This window comes from Orcinus orca, chromosome 3 (assembly GCF_937001465.1).
Source record: "Orcinus orca chromosome 3, mOrcOrc1.1, whole genome shotgun sequence".
NCBI lineage: Eukaryota > Metazoa > Chordata > Mammalia > Artiodactyla > Delphinidae > Orcinus > Orcinus orca.
The window spans coordinates 176,312,443-176,336,254 of NC_064561.1; the positions used below are offsets into that span (position 1 = coordinate 176,312,443).

The following is a 23,812-nucleotide window of genomic DNA, read 5'->3' on the forward strand; positions in this document are numbered from 1 at the left end:
GTTTTCTGAATAAAGTCACTGTTCCTCACCCTAACACCTCACCTCTGGGTTGACCAGCCTGTCATGCAGAGAGCAGTATGAGCTTGGACTCAGCAACACACTGTCCCAAACACACAAAGAGAATGTCACCCACCTTCAGCCCTTTCCTTGTCCCTCTTAGCAGTAAAGCACGACCTCTGATCAACTACATCCTTCTGCCGTCAATCTCAGGAGCGAGGTCAAGTGCAGCCCCCAGCACCACTGCCTGGGAGGGAAGAGAAGCTGGGTCTTACCTGCCTGTGCAGCCGTGATTAGGGCCGTGTTGCCCTCGCTGTCCTGCCAGTTGACGTCAACGTGGGGGCAGTCTGCTAAGACCACCACAGTATCCACAAAGCCATGGTAGCAGGCAACAATGAGGCCGGTCTAGAAATGAAGAGGGAAGCAGGTCAAAGGGGAAGAGCAAGCATCATCACCCAACAGCAGCGTGCATCCCCTGCCCTGCTGGGCACGACGGGCAGGAGTGAGGTGAGAACCCACTCCGGGTTCTCAGCACCAGGTTAGAGCAGCTGGCCATGGTCCATTCGCAGGTGTGTGCTGAGCGCTGCGAAGAGCGAGGTGCTGTGCTTGGAAATTCAGGGACAAAGACCCCGCCCTCGGAGTGTTCCATTCTAACGGGAGGAAGAGGCATCAACTACAGACCTAAGGTGTAAGTGTGCTATGAAGCAGACTGGATCAGGGCAGTTGTGAGCCCCGGGGCCATGCGGCTCAGTCTGGAACAGGTGCTGGGGCGGGCTCACTGAGATGGGGCGCTGGGCACAGACCGAGGAGGTGGGGGAAGACGCCAAGGGGACCTGGAGGGTGAGGGGCAGGCAGAAGGCCACGGCTGGCTGCCCAGGGACCAGCCTGGAGGCTGGTGACCACAGGTGGCCTCAGTGGCCAGGGCAGGACTGGAGTTTGCTCTGAGCGAGATGGGGAACGTTTGGGGCAGTCCGCTGTCAATAGTTTGCATCAATTCTGGCTGCTGGGTGGAAAACAGACTCTAAGAGTGGGAGCACGGAGACCAGGTGGGGCTGTGGTGACCCCCTTTCCTGGCACACAGCCCCTAAAACCCTCAGAGTTTGCTTTTTGGATGCTAACGAGATGACTCTTGGTGGCTTCAGGATGGGGGCTGGTCTCTAGGAGAGCTTATTAGAAGGTTAGATCTTTAAGCTCCACTGCCCCTCTCACCCCTACTCCTACCTCTGGGGTGGGGAGGAGAGGGTGGAAAACTGAGTCCAAGGACTAATGGCCAATGATTTAATAGCTAAGCAAATCATGCCTACTTAATGAAACCCCCATAACATCCTAAACAACGGGGTTCAGAAAGCTGCTGGGTTGGTGAACACACAGAGGTGCCGGGAGAGAGCATGGAAGCCCCGCACCCCTCCCCCATGCCTGGTCCCGTGCTTCTCTTCCATCTGGCTGTTCCTGAGTTACAGACTTTATAATAAAGTAGCAGCAGGATGTAAAGCACTTTCCCAAGTTCTGTGAGTCGTTCTAGCAAATTACTGAACCCGAGGAGGGGCTGCGGGAAACCCCAGATTTATAGCCAGTCAGGCAGAAGGTGGCCCGTGGGCCCTGCGACTGGCATCTGAGCTGGGGGCAGTCTTGGGGGACTGAGCCCTTAACCCATGGGGTCCTTGCTGACTCTAGATAGTGTCAGAATTGAATTGAATTGTTAGACACCCTGCTGGTGTCGGAGAACTGGTGTGGAAAAACGACATGGATTTGGTGTCAGAGAAAACCCCAACGCTTGACATCAGGAAAAAGAAAACACCACAGGGTGTTTTTTCCTGCAGATGCCGGACAGGTGATGACAGTGGTCATCATGCACCAGGAAGCAGGACGAGGACCCCACGTGCTGGCACCATGACCACAGATCTCTAGCCTCCAGAGCTGTGAGAAATAAATTTCTGTTGTTAAGCTACCCATTTTACGGTATTTTGTTATAGCATCCCAAGCTGATTAAGTCACCTTGTAACAAAGGATTCAGTGAGATCCTAAAATTCAACCCAGGGTAAGAATTCAAGACCCAGAGTTAATGATCAAGTGACTCTGAGCCCTGCCAGCTGCACCCACCGGCGCTCGGGGACGCAAACCTTAAGTTTAGGGCAATCCCACAGTGGCCCAGCTCTATTTTTACCAGATTTTTAATAAGAATGTAATTGTTCATGGAATGAGGAGAGGGCACGGGCAACCCCTCACGCTTATTTCAATAAGGCTCCTAGTTGCCCGCCCAAATATATTAAATGTCAAATATTAGAATTTTTAAAGTTTTAGAGAATACCATTCATTTTTTAACACTGACATGCATACTACAGCAAAGTGAACTGTATAATTCTGTGACTATAGTAAAGGCTATCTAATACCTTCCTGCTTGTGCATTCTTTGAAATAGGTCATTCTATCTACAGAATGAAATGTTTCACAACAATTTAATTTTAAGGAGAAACAAGCATGGAGTCAGCCCAGGCAGGCTCTACTTCTAAGCCTTCAGTGTCTCTGATAACCAGAGGTCACTGCCCCCAACACCTGCATCCTCCCAGCTAACTTGTCAACTCACTGCTGCATAAATGGTCCAGAAAACTTGGGATTCCCCGCATCGTAAGTGCTGCAGTCTCGCTCTGAGTTTCTTTGGATGACAGTGTTTCTCGAATATTCTACAATCATCTCCTGACTTATAAATGAGGCATGCTGCACAAACTGTAGCCACTTCCTTTTTATATAATTCCACAAGGAGCTCATAGTTGCTACAGAGAAAAAATCCAGAAACATAGATTAGAAAAAAAATTTTCAGTCCAGACACACAATCTCACACAGACACACACACAGAGACACACACACACACACACCCACACACACATTTTTAAAAAAAATTTTAAACCAAAACACAGGATTATTTCCTATATGTCTGTCAGGAATATACAGCAACATCTACCAATAAAAGTAATTCTGCGTCAACATTTCCAGCGGCTGTGGGGTATCATACATATGGCAGAATCTTAGTTATTTAATGGATCCCTATTCTTGGACTCTGAGATTTTTTTCCTGTTTTTCTCTATTATGAGTCAAACCTGCAATGAAAATTCCTAGAGCTGAGGCTGTGTGCATATCATTTCTTATTTTCTCAGAGGACATTCTTAGAAGCCATATTTCTGGATTAAAGGAAAGAGTTATTCTGAGAGTTTTTTAACACATATTTCAGACCCACCCTACAGAAACATCTCAAAGGACATCTACTTTCACCAATCCTGCCAACCCAACCATTAGTTACGGATTCCAGGGAATTCCCTAGTGGTCCAGTGCACTTTCACTGCTGAGGGCCCAGGTTCAATGCCTGGTCAGGGAACTAAGGTCCTGAAAGCCACGTGGTATAGCCAAAAAAAAAAGGATTCCAGTTAAAAGGAAGACTTCCCTTTGGCAGGTAATAAATAAAGGGATGCTCTCCAGGGCTCCTGAAGTTCCTGGTTCTTTTGGAATCAGCCTCACCTCCACTTCTTCCTACCCCAATCAAAAGGGGGTCTGTTCTAGAACCACAGCCCCTTCCAGCCCCTAAGGTAAGCCTTCCCTAAATGTGAAGTAAGCCCCTTCTGATGGCGGCCTTGGAAATCTTAGCATAACCTTAGGTCAGAAATGAAGATTATCAGGAAAAAAAAATAGATAATGCAATTTAAGGGCTCAGGATAAAATGGTATTGAACACAGAAGTAGTAGCTCTAGTCTCCACAGAGACTTCCATTACTACTAAAAATCATTACCTTTATCACCTATTTTCTGGGAATCTGTTCCAAACGACTGACATTTCTATTTTTAAAACTAGTGTTTAGCTATAACTTAAACTCTGTTTTGGCTGGGTCATCTTAGTGCCCCCGACAGGAAGCTGGGAGGGGAGCTACAATCTTTAGCAACCCCTGACCACGGCCTCCCAAGACCATTCAACAAAGGACCTGTCACAAAGGAAAGTACTGTCCACCCGCCGAATTGTCAGAAGCCCACTGGCACGTGGTTCCCTGAAGCTACAGACAGCTTATTTTTAAAATTACAAACAAAGCATTCATGAGAATAAAATATTATTATTAAGGGAAAAAAAAGTAAGCTACCTACAAGTGGAAGCCCCCATTTAGAGGTCAGCTAGAAACTCTAGGCCCTCGAAATACAGCCCTAATTTTCAAAGCCTACATACAGTGGAAAAGTCAGAGCAATGATAACGGAATAAAGTTGAGATGTTTCTGCTTAAAAATTGTAAGCATTTGTACATGAAAAACCAAAGACAAACAAACCAAAGCCCTATTCCTTGTAGGAAGAAAGGATGATATAACACTAGGATTCTAACAAGATCATTTATTACATTAACAGATGAAAGGGGAGGGTGAAGAAAGAAGATCATCCTCTAAGTGTGTTAAACCTCTCAATACACACACACACACAGACACACACACTAGCAAATGCACAGAAACATCTGGAAGGATTGCACCAAAATACTGAATTAGCATCCTCTGTAGAAGAAAGGGGAATAGAGGTCTGTTAGTTTTACGTGTACCTAGATATTTGGTCAAACGTTACTCCAGGTGTTTCTGTGACAGTATTTTTGGGATGATATTAACATTTAAATCAGTAGATGCTGACTAAAGCAGATTACCCTCCATGACATGCGTGGGCCTCATCCACTCAGTTGAAGGCCTGAACTGAAAAAGAATGACACCCCCCCCCGCCCCCGCAAGCAGGAAGGAATTCTCCTGGCAGACTGCCCTTGGACTCAAACTACACCTCTCCCCTGGGTCTCCAGCCTACCAGCCACCCTACCGATTTTGGACTCGCCCAAGCTTCCACAATTGTGTGAACCAATTCCTTAACATAAATGTCTCTATCCCCCTATATACAGAGATACAGATATAAATGGACAGCTATGGATAAATCTCACTAACTATATAGCTGTATCTCTCTAAAAATCAATATATGTATCTATCTAACCATGTATCTCTCTACATGTCTATAGATACACACACACCACACACACACTCTCTACTGGTTCTAGCTCTCTGGAGACCCCTGATTAATACAGGGTAGTTGGGGAAGGAACACTTCAGAGAACTAATTTCACTTTTCACTCCATTTTGGTACCATTAGAATTCTTTAAAACAAAGCCATATTCGTGAGGAACTTACACGATTTTACTTCACAATGAAAAACAAGAAAGCAAACACGGTGTTTAACAACAGTCTCATGAGGAAATACAGTTTTATAACAACAACTGAAAAAAAGAACCATCTGTGAAGAGGGGAGGGGGGCAGTGGGCAAAAGAAACAGATTGTGACAAACAAGGGGAAGACTGCAGCACCAAGACGCACGTACAAACCCCACAGCCATATGGCACAGTAATAGAGTAATTCCCCTGACCATACCGAAGAAACAGGACAGCGCCCATTTCCGACTGTAAGGAAAAACTCCACCATTCATTGTATAACTTTTAGGTCCAGAACCGAGAGTACACTCAGCTACTTGAAAATTGATGTCTATGCCTTTCTCCATAATAATACCACCAACGGGGGCAGGGAAAAGTTTATGTGACTTTATGAAAGAACTTGAGAATTCTGGTCTTCTTAAGCTATACTATGTTTCTAAAAGGTGACCATGCGTCAACGCTACTGTGGGCATAATTTGTTGGGTAAAATGTGTTAGCCATTGTTTCAATAATCTCATTTATGATTAACCACTGTGACAAGAAAGTAAATTCCAGGATGAAAATTTGATCTATGTTGGTTATTGCCAGGTCCCCAGCTCTGAGAACATAGCTGAGCTGATATATACTTGTTGAATAAATGAACGAGGACTCGGGCTTCAGTAAAGTTTCTTCCTAGATGCTAAGTGGATCTGAACTTTGCACCATCGCATTCAATGGCAAGGGCATGGCCGGGACCCTCTGGGCAGCAGGCACTGCCCAACCCCGGCCTGGCACGTACACTTACGGGCATCACTCCTGCACATTTGGTGGAAGGCAAAAGAGCCCAGCAACTCTCACAGTAACAATGCCTGAACTTGCGGACTTTAAATAATTCTCATCGAAACTATCACTCTGTAAATGTGGCTTTGGTGTTATGTATCTCATAAAACATTTTGCAGGGAGTTCCCTGGTGGTCCAGTGGTTAAGGACTCCACGCTTCCACTGCAGGGGACCCAGGTTCCATCCCTGGTCAGGGAACTAAGATCCCACAGTGCCGCACAGTGCGGCCAAAAAAAACCCAACAAACAAAACAAACAAACCAACAAAAACACTTGCAGATGTGTGTGACAGGACGTTTTACTCTGAGGATTGTTTCTGGGTTCCTTGAGACATGTTTACAACTGGGATAGCTGATGAGGTCAAGGGGCTGATGGGAGGTAGTCAGCAAAGCCCATAATCTCAGGAGGATTGTTGGTGAGCCTGAAAATCTGTCAGACAGACATAATAAAACAGCCACTAGGCTGGCCTTCTAGTACTAAGACTGCAGCAAAGTTTCCCTCTGTTAACTTTAAAGATGATGCAAATTAATACCGGGGGATGAAGATGCGAATCCAGCATGAAAATAAATTATACCATTTGATCACAGCAAATACAATGGTACAATTATACCATTTGGTCACAGTAAGAGGGATGAGGTCCCCATGAGGGACTGGATTCCTGGTTCAGCCTTGCTCTGTGATGCGGACACACAGACCAGCGCAAGACTGACTTGGATTTTCCATTCTGAAAGTCTTTTGAAAACACCTTCCGACCATCTAATTAAGCTGTTCTCCCACTGAGATTCTAAAGGGAAGGGGTATCTTATAAAAGCCTTAATAATTCTATTTTCCCATGACATCAGTTCATTATTTCAATGTATTACAGAAAAAATGGTGGGTAATGAGGCTACAAGCCCAGCTCCACAGGCGGAAATCCTTTCCATGCGCCTAACCTCGAATGATCGTGAGAGAGGGCGCCCCCTGTAAGGTGGAGAATCCTAAAACACGCGGCTTGTGAGGAAGCCCACCATTGCTGGTCTTCAACATTTCACTGAACTATGAAATGGTGTTGTGAAACCCTTCCCGGCTGAGTCAGGGTTGTCGAATGAACCCAACAGCAAAGCCCAAACAGCAGACTTCCCCTCTGCAGTGTCTCCCCAGGCATTCAGATTTGCATGCAATTTACATGCTATGACATCTATTTCCCTTTGAACACACACAAGACTCTTGGAGGTGTGATTTTTAGTATCTTCAGCTGGATTACTCTCTGCAATATTCCATTAGAAGTTCAGAGGGTGAAGGGCATGTCCAGGTCTGGTGAGGAGCAGTTGGGCCTGGGGGTGACCACTTGGCCAGCAGGCAGGTCCCAAGGGGTCATCGCACTGCAGGGTGTGGCCAAGCACCTCTCAGCAGACAGCTCACAGTAAGGAACCCCACGGAGCATCCCATGTACACCTTGTGCAGCAAACACTTACCCTGGGCTGAGCTGTGCCAGGGCCCATGTCGACACTGGGGAACCAAACAGAACCAGGCACAACGCCTAATCACGGGCTGGCACCGGATACTACCGACCCCGCGGCGCACTTCAGCAAGTGCGCAGGCGTGTTCATCGTGGAAAAAAGAAATCCAATATTGAAAAAAACTAAAACAGAAAGTAATATAACAAACACCCATGTCTCATCGGCTACAATAACAAAAGCTAATATTTTGTCATAATTTCTTCAAACTTCTGTCCGAAGTCAACATTCCAGAAGTAATTCCCTTATGTACCTTTCTCCCCAGAAGCAACCACTATTTGGTGCTGATGGCTTAACCTTCCTGATTTTGCTTTTGATTTTTTACTCTGCATGCATGCATCTATACACAATACATAAAACATAAAGTACTATTTTGTAGTTTAAGTATTTATGGAAAATAGTATTTCCACGTACATGTGAGCCTGCAACTTGATTTACTCAGTGCTGGACGGGTGATCTTTCCACATCGTGACTAGTATAGTACCTCCGCAGGTGGGTCCCTCATTAGTCATTTATCCCTTAAACTTACGGACATTTAAGTTGTTTCCAAATTCCCCCAATTGTAAATATGGAGCCCTGGAATGAAAACTTTGATCTGTATCTCCTGATGCACCTAGGCTAGGGCAACCTTGGAATCCGTGCCTAGGTCAGAGTTTCTGGACCACAGAACTATTTTCCTTTGGGGGCCTTTGATAGCTCTTGAGTTTGAGTGGCGGTCCCCTGTATTGTGAGACGTTTAGCTGCATCCCTGGCCTCTACTCACTAAAGGCCAGTAGTATCCCTCACTCTCATTTACGACAACCAAAAACGTCTCCAGACATTGCCAAATGTCCCCTGGGGGGCAAAATCGCCTCTCCGGTGAGAACCCCTGTGATAAGTGGACTAGCTGTGGGTAGAACGTGTACCAAAATGCTCTCCAAAGTGACTGCAACTACCTAAACGCCCCCTTCAGTGTGTGAAAGTTACAATTCTCTTCATTCTCATCAATACCCAGTACTGTGAGTAAACAGCGACTTTTCAACCTTCACCAACTGCATGCGTATACATTGTTATTGTGTTTTTGACTTGCACTCTCCTGACTAGCAGTCAGATTGCAGATCTAATCAATATGTGTATTGGCCAACCTCACTTCCTCTTCAGTGAATAATTTATGTCCTCTGCCCAATTCCTACTGGCTTCTTTTCCTTATTGATCAGCCTGAGTTCTTTATATATTCGCGGTCAGCACTAACCAACAGAGATATAAGGGGAGCCACAAATGTAAGCCACATATTTAAAACTTTCTGGTGGCCATGTTAAGAAAAGCAAAAAGAAATGGGTGGAATTTATTTTAATAATGTAATATTTTATTTAACCCAACATGGCCAAAATATTAGGATTTTAACATGTAATCGACATTAAAATTTTTCATGAGACATTAATGAAACAATAGGTCCTAAGAAGATGCCCAGAGACGTGCTTAAATTGCCAGGAATAGGCTTTTGTCACCTAGAAAGGGGCAAAGGGAACTGCTTTGGAGAGCTGTTGCCTCAATAATGTCAAGCTATAAATAATAAATGAACTCAGAGTCTAGCAGCAAAATAAATAGTTGGAAGCTCACCACCTAGTGTGTTTTGCTGTCCTGAGTAAGCCTTAGGATTCTTCCAAAATGTCGTTATGGACATTCTCCATCCTCTTTCACTTATGCTATCGTTGGCATGTAGAGGGTGCATACTCACCCAAGTATGTGATGGGCCAGGAAGGAGCTGGTGAAGGCACACAACAAAAACTAGATACACAACAAAAACACAAGGACAATTGGTTGTGGTCATTGCTAACTGTTCCCACATTATCTACTCCTCCCGCCACGTGGTAGAATTGCGTTTATCACTCCTTTTTGACCTCCGACTGGACTCTCTGATTGGCTGGTGAAATGCAAGCAAAATGGCATGTGTCAGTTCCAGGCAGAAGTTTTAAGGGACAGTGCAGGACCTGCCACATTCCCTTTTCTTTTTCTGCCTTGACTCTCCCTGAAGCTGAGAGCCGGAATGTCTCTCTCTGAGCCTGGGTGTGTGCAGGCATGGAGTCCAGAGACCCACCATCACCTCCAGCCAACCCACAAGAGCGTGAATGAACAAGAAGCAGGACTTGGTTATTTTACATGCCAGAGATTTGGGGCTGTATGTTATCACAGTTAACATACCCTAACCAAACATAACTTATTATATAATATGCATAGTAGTATATATTTATAAATATGTCAATAGTTACTCTTTTTTTTTTCCTTGGAAAGAACTGTTCTTTAAGATTATGTCTTTGCTACTTGACTGGGCATAAAACTTACTTTCCTTTATAAAAATGACAGGGATAGGAACTTTAGGGTTATCTTTTTAATTTCTTTCTTAGCTTGAAAAATAAAAATTTGGTAACCATGTCATGCCACATATTCCAAAAACATCTTACACGAGGCCAGTCCACCCACCGGGGAACCACTGTTCCATGGGTACCATTTAGTGCCTGAGCGTGGTTGCCACCCAGGGCTTCTGAACTAAGTCCCTATGGTTGGGTTCTCCCCAGAGCCATCCCTTGTCCCTACCCCTACCTCAGTTTCCTTGCCTCCGAGCCTCTGCAGGTCGTGCAGGCACCTCTGCCTGGGGTGCCCTTCCTCCCACCCTCCAGCCCCCATCACCCAGCCTGCCTGTCGCACGTCCGATTCTCCTCCACATCTTGGTTCAGCCCTTTTCTACCCATCTTCTGATGCTCTCATTGGGCTTTCCTGCACACTCCATTCCTCACTGGGAAGTAAGCTCCAAGTGGAGAAAGACCACATCTTTTTAACTTTTCCCCAGTGCCCCATGTCTGCAAGACACTCAATAAGCATTTACTGAATGAATGAAACGCCCCTGAGATGTGTCAGAACCTCCCACCTCGAGCAAGTACTCAACTTACTCTGAACCGAGGTGCTGACACACGATGACATGAGCTCTGGGCTTTTTATCTTACTTCCACCTTCAAGTAAGGAAATGACCTGAGGTCCCAAGAAAACCGCAAAGAAGACAGTTGCCTTTAGTGTGGTAAGTATCGCTCTAAGCTGGTGCTTTTGATTTGGGACTGAATAATAATAGGCATGAAAACAACAGCTACATTCAAAGAAAACGAAAGCCGTCGGAAGGATTCATTTTAGGGACATCAAAAGTACGTCAAGGGATCTGTACCTGCAAAAGCCTGAAAACAACCCAAATATACTATACGTGGAGATGACGGGCTAATGAAACACACACTCTGTGTGGCACTATGTCACCCCCAATAGGAATGAGGCCAAAATGCGTGAGCTGATGTGGAAAGATCTTCACAGGGTAGCATTAAGTAAAAATAAAAATAGCCACAGGTCAGAACAGTGTACATTCAGCCCTTCGTATCCACGGGTTCCACATCCTTGGATTCAACCAACTGCGGATAGAAAATATTTGGGAAAAAAATTCCAGAAAGTTCCAAAAGGAAAACTTGAATTGCTGTGTTCTGGTAACTATTTACATAGCATTTACGTTGAATTAGATATTATACATAATCTAGAGACGATTTACAGTATATAGGAGGGAGACTTCCCTGGTGGGGCAGTGGTTAAGGATCTGCCTGCCAATGCAGGGGACACGGGTTCAAGCCCTGGTCCAGGAAGATCCCACATGCCGCGGAGCAACTAAGCCCATGCGCCACAATTACTGAGCCTGTGCTCTAGAGCCCGCGAGCCACAACTACTGAGCCCGTGTGCCAACTACTGAAGCCCACGTGCCTAGAGCCCGTGCTCCACAACAAGAGAAGCCACCACAATGAGAAGCCCACATGCCGCAATGAAGAGTAGCCCCTGCTCGCTGCAACTAGAGAAAGCCCACACTCAGCAACGATGACCCAACGCAGCCATAAATAAATTAATTAATTAATTAATTAAAAAAATAATAAAGTACATAGGAGGATTGTGTAGGTTCTATGCAAATACTACATGATTTCCTATAAGGGACTTGAGCACCCATGGATTTTGGTATGGGGGGGGCAGTCCTGGAACCAATGCCCCTCGGATACCAAGGGACAACTGTGTGTGATATGACCTCTTTTTGTGTGAACTTCTAAAATGTGTGCATGGCTCCTGCAATGGCACTGTTCATAAAAGATCTTTTATTTTTCTGAAAGAGGATATAAGAAATTTAACTGGCCACCTTCAATCCAAACACTGTGAGAGAGGAGCCTTCAAAGTTGTATTATGTATTTGGGATCTGTTTCAATGTCCTTTCGAGGCACTCACTTTTTTTTCATTACACAAATAAAGTAATATTGGCAGTGAGGTTACAGAGGATATTTAATTGTTATTCATGCTTTCCTGCTTTAAATAAAGAGATGCCTAATAAACTGTTTTGAATAAAGAAATAACAAACATTACTAAAGATAAAACATATACAATTATATCAGCAGAATTCTTTCAGCAGCAGGGCTTATCTTTAGATTAGAAGTAGAATAAATTCAAGGTTGTTATAATTCAAAATAATTTCCCTATGGATTAAATTTTGCATAAAATGTGAATTTTACTATCACTGGATTTATAATCGTAGATTATTAGTGATTTTAGGAAACTACTTTGTTCAACTATAGTCTCTTTTCAAATCCAGTTTTTTATACACACACACACACACACACACACATCTCCAAATACTTCTAATTCTAATTCATTTATATACTCCTAATGCAAAGGGTATATATCTCAGAAGACTGTCTAATTTTCCCAATAATGACTGTGAGTTTCAGATAGTCCCCTTACAAGTATTCAGTGTTGGAAAACCACACCTGTTAACTAACAGCTGACCTGAAGGCAGGTCAATTGTCATCAATAATAACACGTTCCTCTCACCATTTATTTACTTAATCTTTTTGAAGTCAGCCTTGGAATTTTTACAATGGATACACAAAGCTCAACAGAGACCTTTAAAGAGAGAGAACAGTTGGAAGAGCAAAACATAGAAAACCAAATGGAGCAGAAACCACCCTCCCCGATGAGAACGAGCTCCCACGGGGTGTGCTGCCCTAGCCCCTATCCACACACCAGGGGCCTGGTCTTCCAACCCTAGTCAAGCCTTCAGCTCATACAGCCCCAGCCAACATCTGACGGCAACCTCACGTAGAGACCTTGGGTCAGAACTGCCCAGCCAAGCTGCCCCTGAATTCCTGAGCCTCGGGAACTGTGAGTGAAAATAAATGCTAATTGTTCTTTTAAGCCACTACATTTGGCGGTGATGCCATGCCGCATTAGATAAGTTAATACAAACACCAGCAAGTCCTAAGGATAGACTATCCAAAATCCAGTCACAGTCTTCTGAAGCCCACAGGTACTGAGACAAGTTATTTATTTATGTATTTATTTATTTATTTAACATCTTTATTGGAGTATAAATGCTTTACAATGGTGTGTTCGTTTCTGCTGTATAACAAAGTGAATCAGTTATACATATACGTATGTCCCCATATCTCTTCCCTCCTGTGTCTCCCTCCCTCCCACCCCTCCAGGTGGTCACAAAGCACCGAGCTGATCTCCCTGTGCTATGCGGCTGCTTCCCACTAGCTATTTTACATTTGGTAGTGTATATATGTCCATGCCACTGTCTCACTTTGTCCCAGCTTACCCTTCCCCCTCTCCGTGTCCTCACGTCCATTCTCTAGCTGGTCTGCAACAATTTATGTTAATAAATTCATCCTGAGAACTGGATCCTTGGATTCAGGTTGAATATATGCTTATATAAAGAAATACATAATTAAATAAAATATACTAGTATTTCATTAATACTCAGCCATTGAAGAGCTACTACTAGATATTATGCTAGTTACAAGAGAGATATAATTAATGCTACAAAGCAGCTAAGGAAACTTTCCTTTTGGGCTTAAATCAAGACTCATTACATTCTCAGAAGACGTGAGAACAACGCTATTTCTTCCTTCTTTCAAAAATGTTCTCCTTTTGAAATTTAAAAAAGTTAAAGAACGTGTTCTTATTATATAATCTTATAGGTTATCAAACATTAGTAAAAATGAGGTATATAAAGAATTTCAGTCATGAGGAAAGGCTTAACTTAAAAAATGAAAAATATATGTACTTAAACTAGCCTGCAAAATTCTGCATCAACAATGCATGAAAAAAAAAAAAAACTAGTAAGAAATGCACCAAGATTTCAGTAGAGATTGATTCTGGCTGATGACATATAGGTGACATCTTTTTCTTTATACTTTTCTGTAGTAAAAAGTCCCATTTTTCCTATCATGAACTTACTTCGATTTAATAATCAGATAATTTTAAATTTTTAAGGAAGCAAAGTTCTGATAAAGCTTCCCAATCTCCTGCTTGCAGTAAACGGCAAGTTCACAGGCTGGGAGGAAACAGTACAAACAAGAGGAAGCTGCCGCTTATCCCCTTCCGGAAAGAAATGGGGAGGGTTTAAGTAAGTTGACTGTCCAGCAAGCAATCAATAAATGAAAAACAAACTGGACCTTCCAGGATCTGTAGATTATGATCAGCTTCATGAATTTCTTACAAAAACCCTCCATAAAGTTTCAAGAAAGAAATCCAAGTTGTCTATTCTGTTGGCCTCAAGGAATTTAAACCCTTGCTGATGTTTAACTTACTCCAAGTGCTTCTCACCCCAAAGCTCCCATCCAGCTGCTCTGCCGTAGGCTCTCAGACAACGGGACGTTCTACTCATGATACTAAAACTCTACAACTGTTTTTCAAGGCCATTTCTTCCTCAGATATTAGGTCTGTAATGCACAGGTACTGGGTTGGGTCACACAGAAGGTGGCATCCCTTAGTACAATCCAATCCAATCGATGGAGGATAAACAACCTGGGTAATTATTCCCCCAAACCCTCTACCTACTGTGTTCTGATTGGTTCGGGGTCGACCCTGGCCACTCAAAGTGGGGGTCGCTGGGCCAGCAGTAAGCAGTATCGCCTGGGAGCTTGTTAGGAATGCAGACCCTTGGGCCCCAGCCCAGACCTAGTGAATCAGAGCCTACATTTTCACAAGCCCACAGCTGGTCTGTAGGACATAAAGTATGAGGGCCCCTGGGGCACAGGCTGGGGCTCTCCGATGGACGGTGATGGTTGCTATCACTACACCTGGGAGCCTAGGGTACAGACTTCTCGGTCACATCTTCCGGGATCTCAGAAACAGAGCTCAGCTTGCTTTTCCTGTTAATTTTAGTTTTGATTGGTTTTTCTTTTCATGGGGAGGTGTGTCCACTTTCTTGTCATGCCCAGTTCCTGTCATACATGTATCAGATTCTCACCTGGTCCTGGCCCAGGTGCCAACAGTACCCTCTCAAATGCCCCCTGAGTGGTCTTGTCTGCCACCTGCTCCCTGATCCCTCACCCTGAGTCACCCCTGGTCTCACCAGGGCGAATCGCATCCTCTAGTCTGGGCTGGGATGGAGAAGTCACAGAGAGAATGTGAGATAGCAAGATTTTGTGGTTTGTAATTTGCCTTATAGATTGACTCTTAGCCCTACAATGTATGTAATAGAACAAACGCAATGGAAAGCAGGGTCCCAGGGGAGGGGGGTGGCACTGCTTCCAGAACTCCCTCTCCCCCAACCGAGCATTCGGTCTCCATCCAACAAGCTGGTACAGATGGTCCACAGGTACCTGGGCTGGGTGTTGAGAAGACAAAGATGAACTTTGGAATCAGGCAGTCCTACCCCTTAGGACATTCAGCCTGAGGAAAGAGACAGGAAAGTCAACAGTGATGACAAGCCTTCCCACAGGGGACAGAGGACTGGAAACAGGTCCAGGCTGGGGGAAGGCACCCACCCAGCTAGGCCTGGCCAGCCAAACAAAGGCAGGAGTCCCAGGGTGCCAGGGAGGACGGGGACGGTGGTCCAAGTGTCAGACAAGCAAAGGCTGGGAGCTGACAGCTCCTGGGGAATTGGGGAAGTTACAAGTAGATTCAGCTGGCTGCCCACACAGGCGGGGAAGATAGCTCATGAAGTCCTAAGGGTTGACATGGGCTAAGGAGTCTGAATTGCACCTGAAGCTAATGGAGAACCACTCAAGGTCTTAAGCAAGATGTGTCATGAGCAGACTTTCCTTCTAAAATGCTGCTTCTCAGGTGAGAGGAGAGGTGGAAGGGGGGAGCCTCCCCATTTTCTTCTTTCTATTTCCAAAACAGTCATTAAATATGTGCCCTCCCCACTCGCCTTTTTTTTTTTTTTTTTGCGGTACGCGGGCCTCTCACTGCTGTGGCCTCTCCCGTTGCGGAGCCTGCAGGCTCTGTGGCCATGGCTCACGGGCGCAGCCGCCCCGCGGCATGTGGGATCTTCCCGGACCGGGGCACAAACCCGTGTCCCCTGCATCGGCAGGCGGACTCTCAACCACTGCACCACCAGGGAAGCCCCCCACTCGCCTTTTTAAACTGATTTGGCAACTCCTTTGTGATTTAAGATGTAATTGAAACTGACATCTGTCTGTCTGACTCATGGCTGTCAGGGCGGACAGCTTCAACAGAACATTCTGGGCTTAAGGCTGTCTGTGCTTCAGGTGTTCCTTAATGTCTTGCAACTTGATTTTCTCTTTAATGTAAAAATTTTAATTATAACCTTTCCAAATGCGAAGGTTCTTGATATCATTAGTCATCAGGGAGATGCAAGTTAAACCCACACTGAGATACACCCACCAAAATGACTAAAATTAAAAAGACTGACAATACCCAATGCTGGTGATGGTTCGGGGCTCCCCGCAGGTGGGAGTGTACAATGGAACAACCATATTGGAAAACTGGCAGTTTCTAATAAAACATACCACACGCCTACCTTACGATCCAGCAATTCCACTCACAGGTATATTCCCAAGACAGATAAAGTCTATATCCACATAAAGGTGTGTACAAGGATGTTTAGGGAAGCTTTAAATTGCAAACAACCCAAATATTCGACATCAAGAGACCGCATAAGTGAACTCTGCTATATTCAAACTTAGAAATACCACTCAGCAACCAAAAAGAACAAAATCCTGATACAGGCAACAATACAAACAGATCTCAAACTCATTACATGGAAAAAATAAGCCAGACACAAAAAAGTACGTGCTATTTGATTCCATTTAATGAAATCCAATGACGGACAAAATTGATCTATGGTGATAAAAAAAAAAAAAACAGTGAAGGGGATTACTATAGGTGAGAAATTTCTAGGGTAATGAAAACATCATATATATTGATCTGGGTGATATTTATATGTTTATATTCACCTGTCAAAATTCATTGAGCCGTACCCTTAAGAGTCATGCATTTCTCCGTGTGTAAACTGTATCTCATAAAACACAACTTCACCAAAGATATACAAATGGCCAAAACCACCATGAGATACCACTTTACATCCTAGAAGCCTACTAGGATGGCTCCAATTAAAAATAAAACAACAACAAACAGAAAATAACAAGTGTTATTTCTCCACAGGGAAACCCGTGGAGAAATTGGAACCCTTGGGCACTGCTGATAGGAATGTAAAATAGTGCAGCCACTGTGGAAAACAGTTTGGTCATTACTCAGAGAGCTAAACATAGAATTATCATATGATCCAGCAATTCCACTCCTAGGTGTACACCCAAAGGAATTTAAAGCAGGGGCTCAAACAGATATTTGTACACCTGTGTTCGTGGCAACATTATTCACAATAGCCAAAAGTCAGAAACAACCCAAGTGTCCACTAACAGATGAATGGATAGACAACATGTGGCACACCCATATAATGGACTATTATCCCTTTAAATTAAGTAATGAAATTCTGAAACATGCTACAACACGGATGAACCTTGAAGACATTATGCTAAGCGAAAGACGCCAGACATGAAAGGACGAATAACGTATGAGTCCATTTGTGTGAAATATCTAGATTAGGCAAATTCATAAAGACAAAAAGTAGATTAGAGGCTACCGAAACTAGGGGGAGGAGGGCATCGGGAGTTCCTGCTTAATGGTTATAGAGTTTCCGCTTGGGGTGATAACCAAGTTTTGGAAATAGATAGCAGTGACGATTGCACAAGATCATGAATGTAATTCATGCCACTGAATTGTAAGCGGGTTACAACGGTTAAAACAGGGATTTTACGTTGTATATTTTACACATTAAACTAGTTCACGGTGATAGAAATCTGAAGGGTGGGGCCTGCGGAGAAAGACTAAGAAGAAATTTAACCATGGTGATAAAAATGCTTTTTATCTTGAGCTGGGGGATGGTCGCACAAGTGCATGAATTTGTCAAAAAATCATCCAGGTGTCCATTTAGAATCTGTTATGCGCTTTACTGTATGCAAATTGTACCTCACTAAACAGCTATGACCACAAAATATGGTTAAAAAGCAACAAGGCATTGATAGTGCTGGGAAGGGTGTGGCGAAGGAAAAGCAGGGCCAGAGGTGGGAAACCAATTACAAGCGTCCTCTCAGTCCCCCAGGTAGACATGGCTCCACTGAGTCAGGTGAGGGCCTCGGGAGGCTGAGAGGGAAGCCAACCCCGAACTCATGAGGCAGAATAGATGCATGGATGTGGGAGGGGACGAAAGGACAGGGGAACGGCTTCTGACCTGGGGGCCTAAGAAAATGTCAGTCATCTGCCAAGCAAAGAAACACAGCAAGAAAGTCCAGGACTCTTGGTAAACAAATGAAGGCCCAGAAATCTGCAGCCAACTAAAGGGAGCATCGCAGGGACACACAAGAAACATTCAACTTGAATCAGAGGTTCACAGTAGAAAGTGTCATTTCCAAGGGTACTGGTGCATATGAAGTCGTTTTGTTGGCGTGTTTCAATTTGTTTCTTTCTGCCCAGGAACAAGTGGCCTGACTTATGCCAAAAACGATGTGTTCCCCGGGTACATGCGAAACAGGATCAACGCAAACTCTCCCATGAGTCAGTGAACACAGTTCCTTTTGTACCAAGGAACAGATCTCGGGACCCCCCTCCCCTGCCCTGGCAGCCTCCACCGCCTCCCTCCTCGTTTCATACCTCATACCTGCCCGTCCGGTAAGAAGGGGGAAAAATGAACAACGGGCAGATTTCCAGCATCATAATCATCCGGATGGTGGCAGCTAGAAAAAACGGGACAAAATATCTACTGGGGGTACAGGGATGAGCCCAGAAAGGCGGCATCGCAGGCAGTGATGAACCTCTGAGGACCCCTTTCACCTGTGGAGGGGCCCGTCAGGACAACCCCGCCCGTGGTGCATCCTGCCTCCCAGAGCCCTCTTCTGAGACATCCTTCCCCTCAGGCGTCCGAGCCATGACCTCTCTCCCTCACCTACTCACTAACCGCCTGCCCTGGGTTGAATTGTGTCCCCCCAAAAAGATATACCCAAGTATACCCAAGAGATACCAAGGATACCACAGGTCCCAAGTATATCCCCTGGGACCCGCAAATGTGACCTCATTTGGAAATAGAGTCTTTGCAGATGGAATTAGATTAAGAATCTTGAGATGAGATCATTCTGGAGATTTGAGACACAGACACACAGAAGAGAGAGGCCATGTGAAGATGGCCAGAGATAGGAGTGATGCAGCTAAAGGCCAGGAATACCTGGGGCCATCAGAGGCTGGAAGATGTGAGGAAGGATCCTCCCCTAGAGTCTTCGGAGGGAGCACGGACCTGCTGGCACCTTGATTCTGGATTTCTAGCCTTCGGATCTGGGAGAGGATGAATTTCTGTTGTTTAAAGCACCCAATTTGTGGCAAGTTGTTACGACAGCCCTAGGAAACTGACACATCGATGCTCCAGCACCACAATCACCCTGCATCCTCAGAGCATCTCTTCCACCTGACCTTCCCCTCCTCTCCCGCTCAGGATGACACCCGTGGGTCCAGCCTCACCCACCTGCAACGGCAGCAAGAAGCCCCCATCAGATCACCTGCCTCACTCTCCTCCACCCTCTACACTCCTGTGTTCTCCCAGCTCAAAAAAGTCAATTCCTGGGCTTCCCTGGTGGCGCAGTGGTTGGGAGTCCGCCTGCCGACGCAGGGGACATGGGTTCGTGTCCTGGTCCGGGAACATCCCACATGCCGTGGAGCGGCTGGGCCCATGGGCCATGGCCGCTGAGCCTGCGCGTCCAGAGCCTGTGCTCCGCAACGGGAGAGGCCATAACAGTGAGAGGCCCGCGTACCACAAAAAAAAAAAAAAAAAAAAAAAGTCAATTCCTGCAAATCCCTGGTTACCCTCAGGAAGAAAAGCCCAGGTTGGCCCCTGCCCCCGTCCCCAGCCTGAAAGGGCACCATGAATGTCGGAGACACCTTTGTGGTAGAAGCAAGTATTGTTCGGTGCATTTGCAAAAAATAAGATCCAACCATGCTGTGCAGTAAAATACTCAAAATACCTGGTAATTTGCTCAGTTTTTTTATTCCTCCAGCCACTGGTAACCTCAACTTTTAATAAAAGGGAAAATACGGCTGATTAGGGAAATGAACAGAACGCATACCCTGTAAATAGAGCCCTGTGATATGAATGCTGCCCCTTCAAAGTGGCTGAATGCAAAGAAAACAAACCACCTGGGCCACCGGCACCATCAAAGCGCATCATCCGACGTCGACAGCAGGGAGACCCCAGGCCTGCCTGAGCTTACGGTTCTCTGGAACACGAGTTCTGAGCAGAGCCCGTCAGCTTTCAGCCCACTCGCTACACCAAGTTCCTACTTCCCAACTAAGGAGAATTCTACATTCACAAGAATTATTTACCCACGGGAAGATGGTGCCCTGGCACGGAACACACCTGTAAGTCACAGACCAATGAACAGCGAACACTGATGCTCCCCTGACGCCTCTAATTCATTCTGGTTTCCGGTCTCTTACTTAGAGTGACATGTGCCTTGGGTCCTTCCAAAATCAGCATGTGAGTTGATCAAATGCTCCAAACACACACCCTCAACATTCTGTCGCTGTTGTTGCAACAGACTTTATTTTTTAGAACAGTTTTAGGGAATTCCCTGGCGGTCCAATGGTTAGGACTCCATGCTCTCACTGCCAAGGGTCCGGGTTCCATCTCTGGTCAGGGAACTAAAATCCCACAGGCCATGCTGCACGGCCAAAAAAATAAAAATAGAGCCGTTTTAGGTTCACAGCAAAACCGGATGGAAGGTGCAAAGATTTCCCTGTCTGTAATGTTTGTTTTTTGTTTGGTTGTTTTTTTTTAATAAATTTATTTATTTTATTTATTCATTTTTAAACGTATTGGGTCTTCGCTGCTGCACATGGGCTCCCTCCAGTTGCAGAGAGCAGGGGCTACTCTTCGTTGTGGTGCGTGGGCCTCCCATTGCGGTACCTTCTCCTGCTGCAGAGCACGGGCTCTAGGTGCGCGGGCTCAGTAGTTGTGGCTCACAGGGCCCAGCTGCTCCGAGGCATGTGGGATCCTCCCAGACCAGGGCTCGAACCCGTGTCCCCTGCATTGGCAGGCAGATTCTCAACCACTGTGCCACCAGGGAAGCGCTCCCTGGCTATAAAGTTTTGATACCTGAAATGATGTTCAGAGCAAAGGAAGTCCTATGCTACCTTCAAATTTCAACAGTGCAGCTATAAAAGCTAAGACCAGCCTTTTATTTATATTATTATTATTCTTTTAAGAGCGTAACAGGTTAACACTAAAGCTTTACAAAAAAGAAATGAAAAAGAAATATAGAGTAAATACATGTCGTACTTTAAAATGGGGGATTGCATAGAAAAGGAAAGGTGGTCTGAGCACACTCAATTCTTCGATTAACAAGAGTATCATTGTTATAATAGTAATATAAATGTCACTTGTTTCCAACTGTTAGAATCAATCAACAGATAAAATCGAGGTGTACATAAGCTTAATTACAGATTAAAGGGAAAAAATGTTATTAATCTTGTCAGTAGAAAGATAAGGAGGGCACAACAAGAGGTGATGGGAGCAGAGGAGGTAGGGAAAGGCCAGGAATGTCCTTCCCTAAAGGAGAAATCCAGAAATACTGACTAGAGCGGATGGAAAGGAAATCAAGGGTGAAATAAAATACATGTGTAGGTGCCTGATGATTAGCTTTTGTGATCTGTAACGTAAGTGCCTGACATTAAGCTTTTGATTGCTGAGGCATCCACTTCAAAGACACCCATCTCGAATAAACACATCGCCAGCTATTCGACTACAAAAAGAGGCAGCCCCCCCCCCCCACCGGCACATAATGTTCCTCTTTTTAGAAACCTCCAGGTGATCTAGATAGCTGTGGACAGCTTCCCTTCCTGCACTTTAACTCCCACTCTTTTGTTTTAAATTCACCCATAAAGAGTGAACCCTAGGCCCTCACCCTGCCAATAAAGGCACAGCCCCAGGTGTTCGTTTTCCCTCTCTCTCTCTCCCCCCCAACCCCGACGACCCTCACCCCCTCTGCTGTGTGGCCCCAAGCATGCCATGTGCCCTACAGGTCCTGAAAGTAATAAAACTTGTTCTTTCAAAGTTTGCTGCTGATTGTGGCTGACGTGTGTCTTGCAGTCCTACTAAGAACCACAAGGGCTAGTCCAGGCATGACCCTGGCTCTGGTGGGGAAATGTCTGTGGAGGCTGCCACAGGTAGAGTGGGCCCAGGTGAGTGCCCCAGGCGGGCCTAGCCTACAGCATCACTGTCAATAGGCTGAGAACACACAAAGCAACAAGGCATTAGAACCATAAATATGAAGAATTCTGGGTGGGTGTGTCTGATTAGAGAGAGGGGGAGATAGGAGTGCAGTTCAGCAAAATCTCCATCTGTCACTGCAGGGAGTCAATGGTATTCTCCCAAATGGATAAATCAATATGCCCATTATGAGCAAGTTGTACATCAGCAGGGAGTGGCTGCCAGAAGAAATGGAAGTGGGGATGGTTATCAGTTCCGGGAAGCAGACAGGAGAGGGAACGGTCTGGGGTGAGTAGCTGCAGCTGTTCATACGAGCCCATCTGTAAGAGCCTCTTTTCTACCATGTACGTGCGTGACTTTAACTGAAAAGGAGGAAGATGTTCAAATGTACAAACATCCGGTTATGAAATAAATGAGCTGTGAGGATGTAATGTACAGCACGGTTACTACAGTTAACAATATTGTATTTTATATTTGAAAGTTGCTAGGAGAGAAGATCTTAAACATTATCATCAGAAGGAAAAAAAAATGTGCTAATGGGTGGTGATGGATGTTAACTGGACCTGTGGCGGTCATTTCACAAGACGGTCGGCCCTTGGTATCCCCAGGGAATCGGTTCCAAGACACCCACAGATACTAAAACCAGCAGACTCTCAAGTCCCTTATATAAAAATGGCATGGTATTTGCACATCACCCACACACATTGTCCTATATATTTTAAATCATCTCTAGATTCCTTATAATACCTAATACAACGTAAACGCTATGTTAACAGCTATAAATACAATGTAAATGCTATGTTAACAGCTATAAATACAACGTAAGTGCTATGTTAACAGCTATAAATACAATGTAAATGCTATGGAAATAGCTATAAATACAATGGAAATGCTATGTTAATAGCTATAAATACAATGGAAATGCTGTGGAAATAGTTGCCAGCTGGCAACAAGTTCAAGTTTTGCTTTTGGGAACTTTCCGGAATTTTTTTTCCAAATATTTTTGATCTATGGATGCAGATCTGCAGGTGCTGAACCCGTGGATACAGAAGGGCGACTGTATATACAAATATTTAATCATTATCTTGTACACCTGAAACTAATATAACGTTATATGTCAATTATACCTCAGTTTTTTAAAAATGGGAAGAGGAGAGCAAAATACTAAGAAGGATAAAAAAGTATATTAAATGGGAAAAAATTAAGCAAATAAGACCCTTGTCATTAAAGGTCAAGGTGTGTTTAAAGAAGAATCTGGAAAACGGATGGGTTATTTAACCAACATTGTTGAAAAGTTGACAATTATGCAGGAAAAATACACACACACACACATTCCATATATCAAAATACAGATCAAAGAAAATTAAGAGCAAAAATAAATATATACATACATATTTACATCCTAAAATAGTTAACTGATCGTGAGACAAGGAAGGGTTTCAACAGCGTAATAACAATGAATAAAAGAACAAATAAAAATTTTACTGTACATGAAAACATAATTTCCATTTATATAAAAAGTCATAAGCAAAATTAAAAGGAAATTTAAAAGCAGTAACCAAAATTAATGACATATACAGGACTAGTTAAGTAATCACAGAAATATATTAAATATCAGCGTAAATATACTAAGAGTACAATATTTTAAATGGATAAATAACAGAAAAATCACTAGTAAACAAATTAAAATAG

At 44.4% G+C, this 23,812-nt stretch overlaps 1 protein-coding gene across 3 annotated transcripts in view; it reads right to left on the reverse strand.

Annotated features, from left to right (window-relative positions):
* ANKRD33B (ankyrin repeat domain 33B) overlaps positions 1–23,812 on the reverse strand; it is an 89,189-nt gene that overhangs the window by 42,501 nt on the left and 22,876 nt on the right. For all 3 annotated transcript variants that reach the window (XM_004274487.3, XM_033436587.2, XM_033436585.2), the window contains exon 2: positions 273–402. In XM_004274487.3, coding sequence (XP_004274535.1) covers positions 273–402 — 130 coding nt within the window. The remainder of the gene's footprint in view (positions 1–272; positions 403–23,812) is intronic.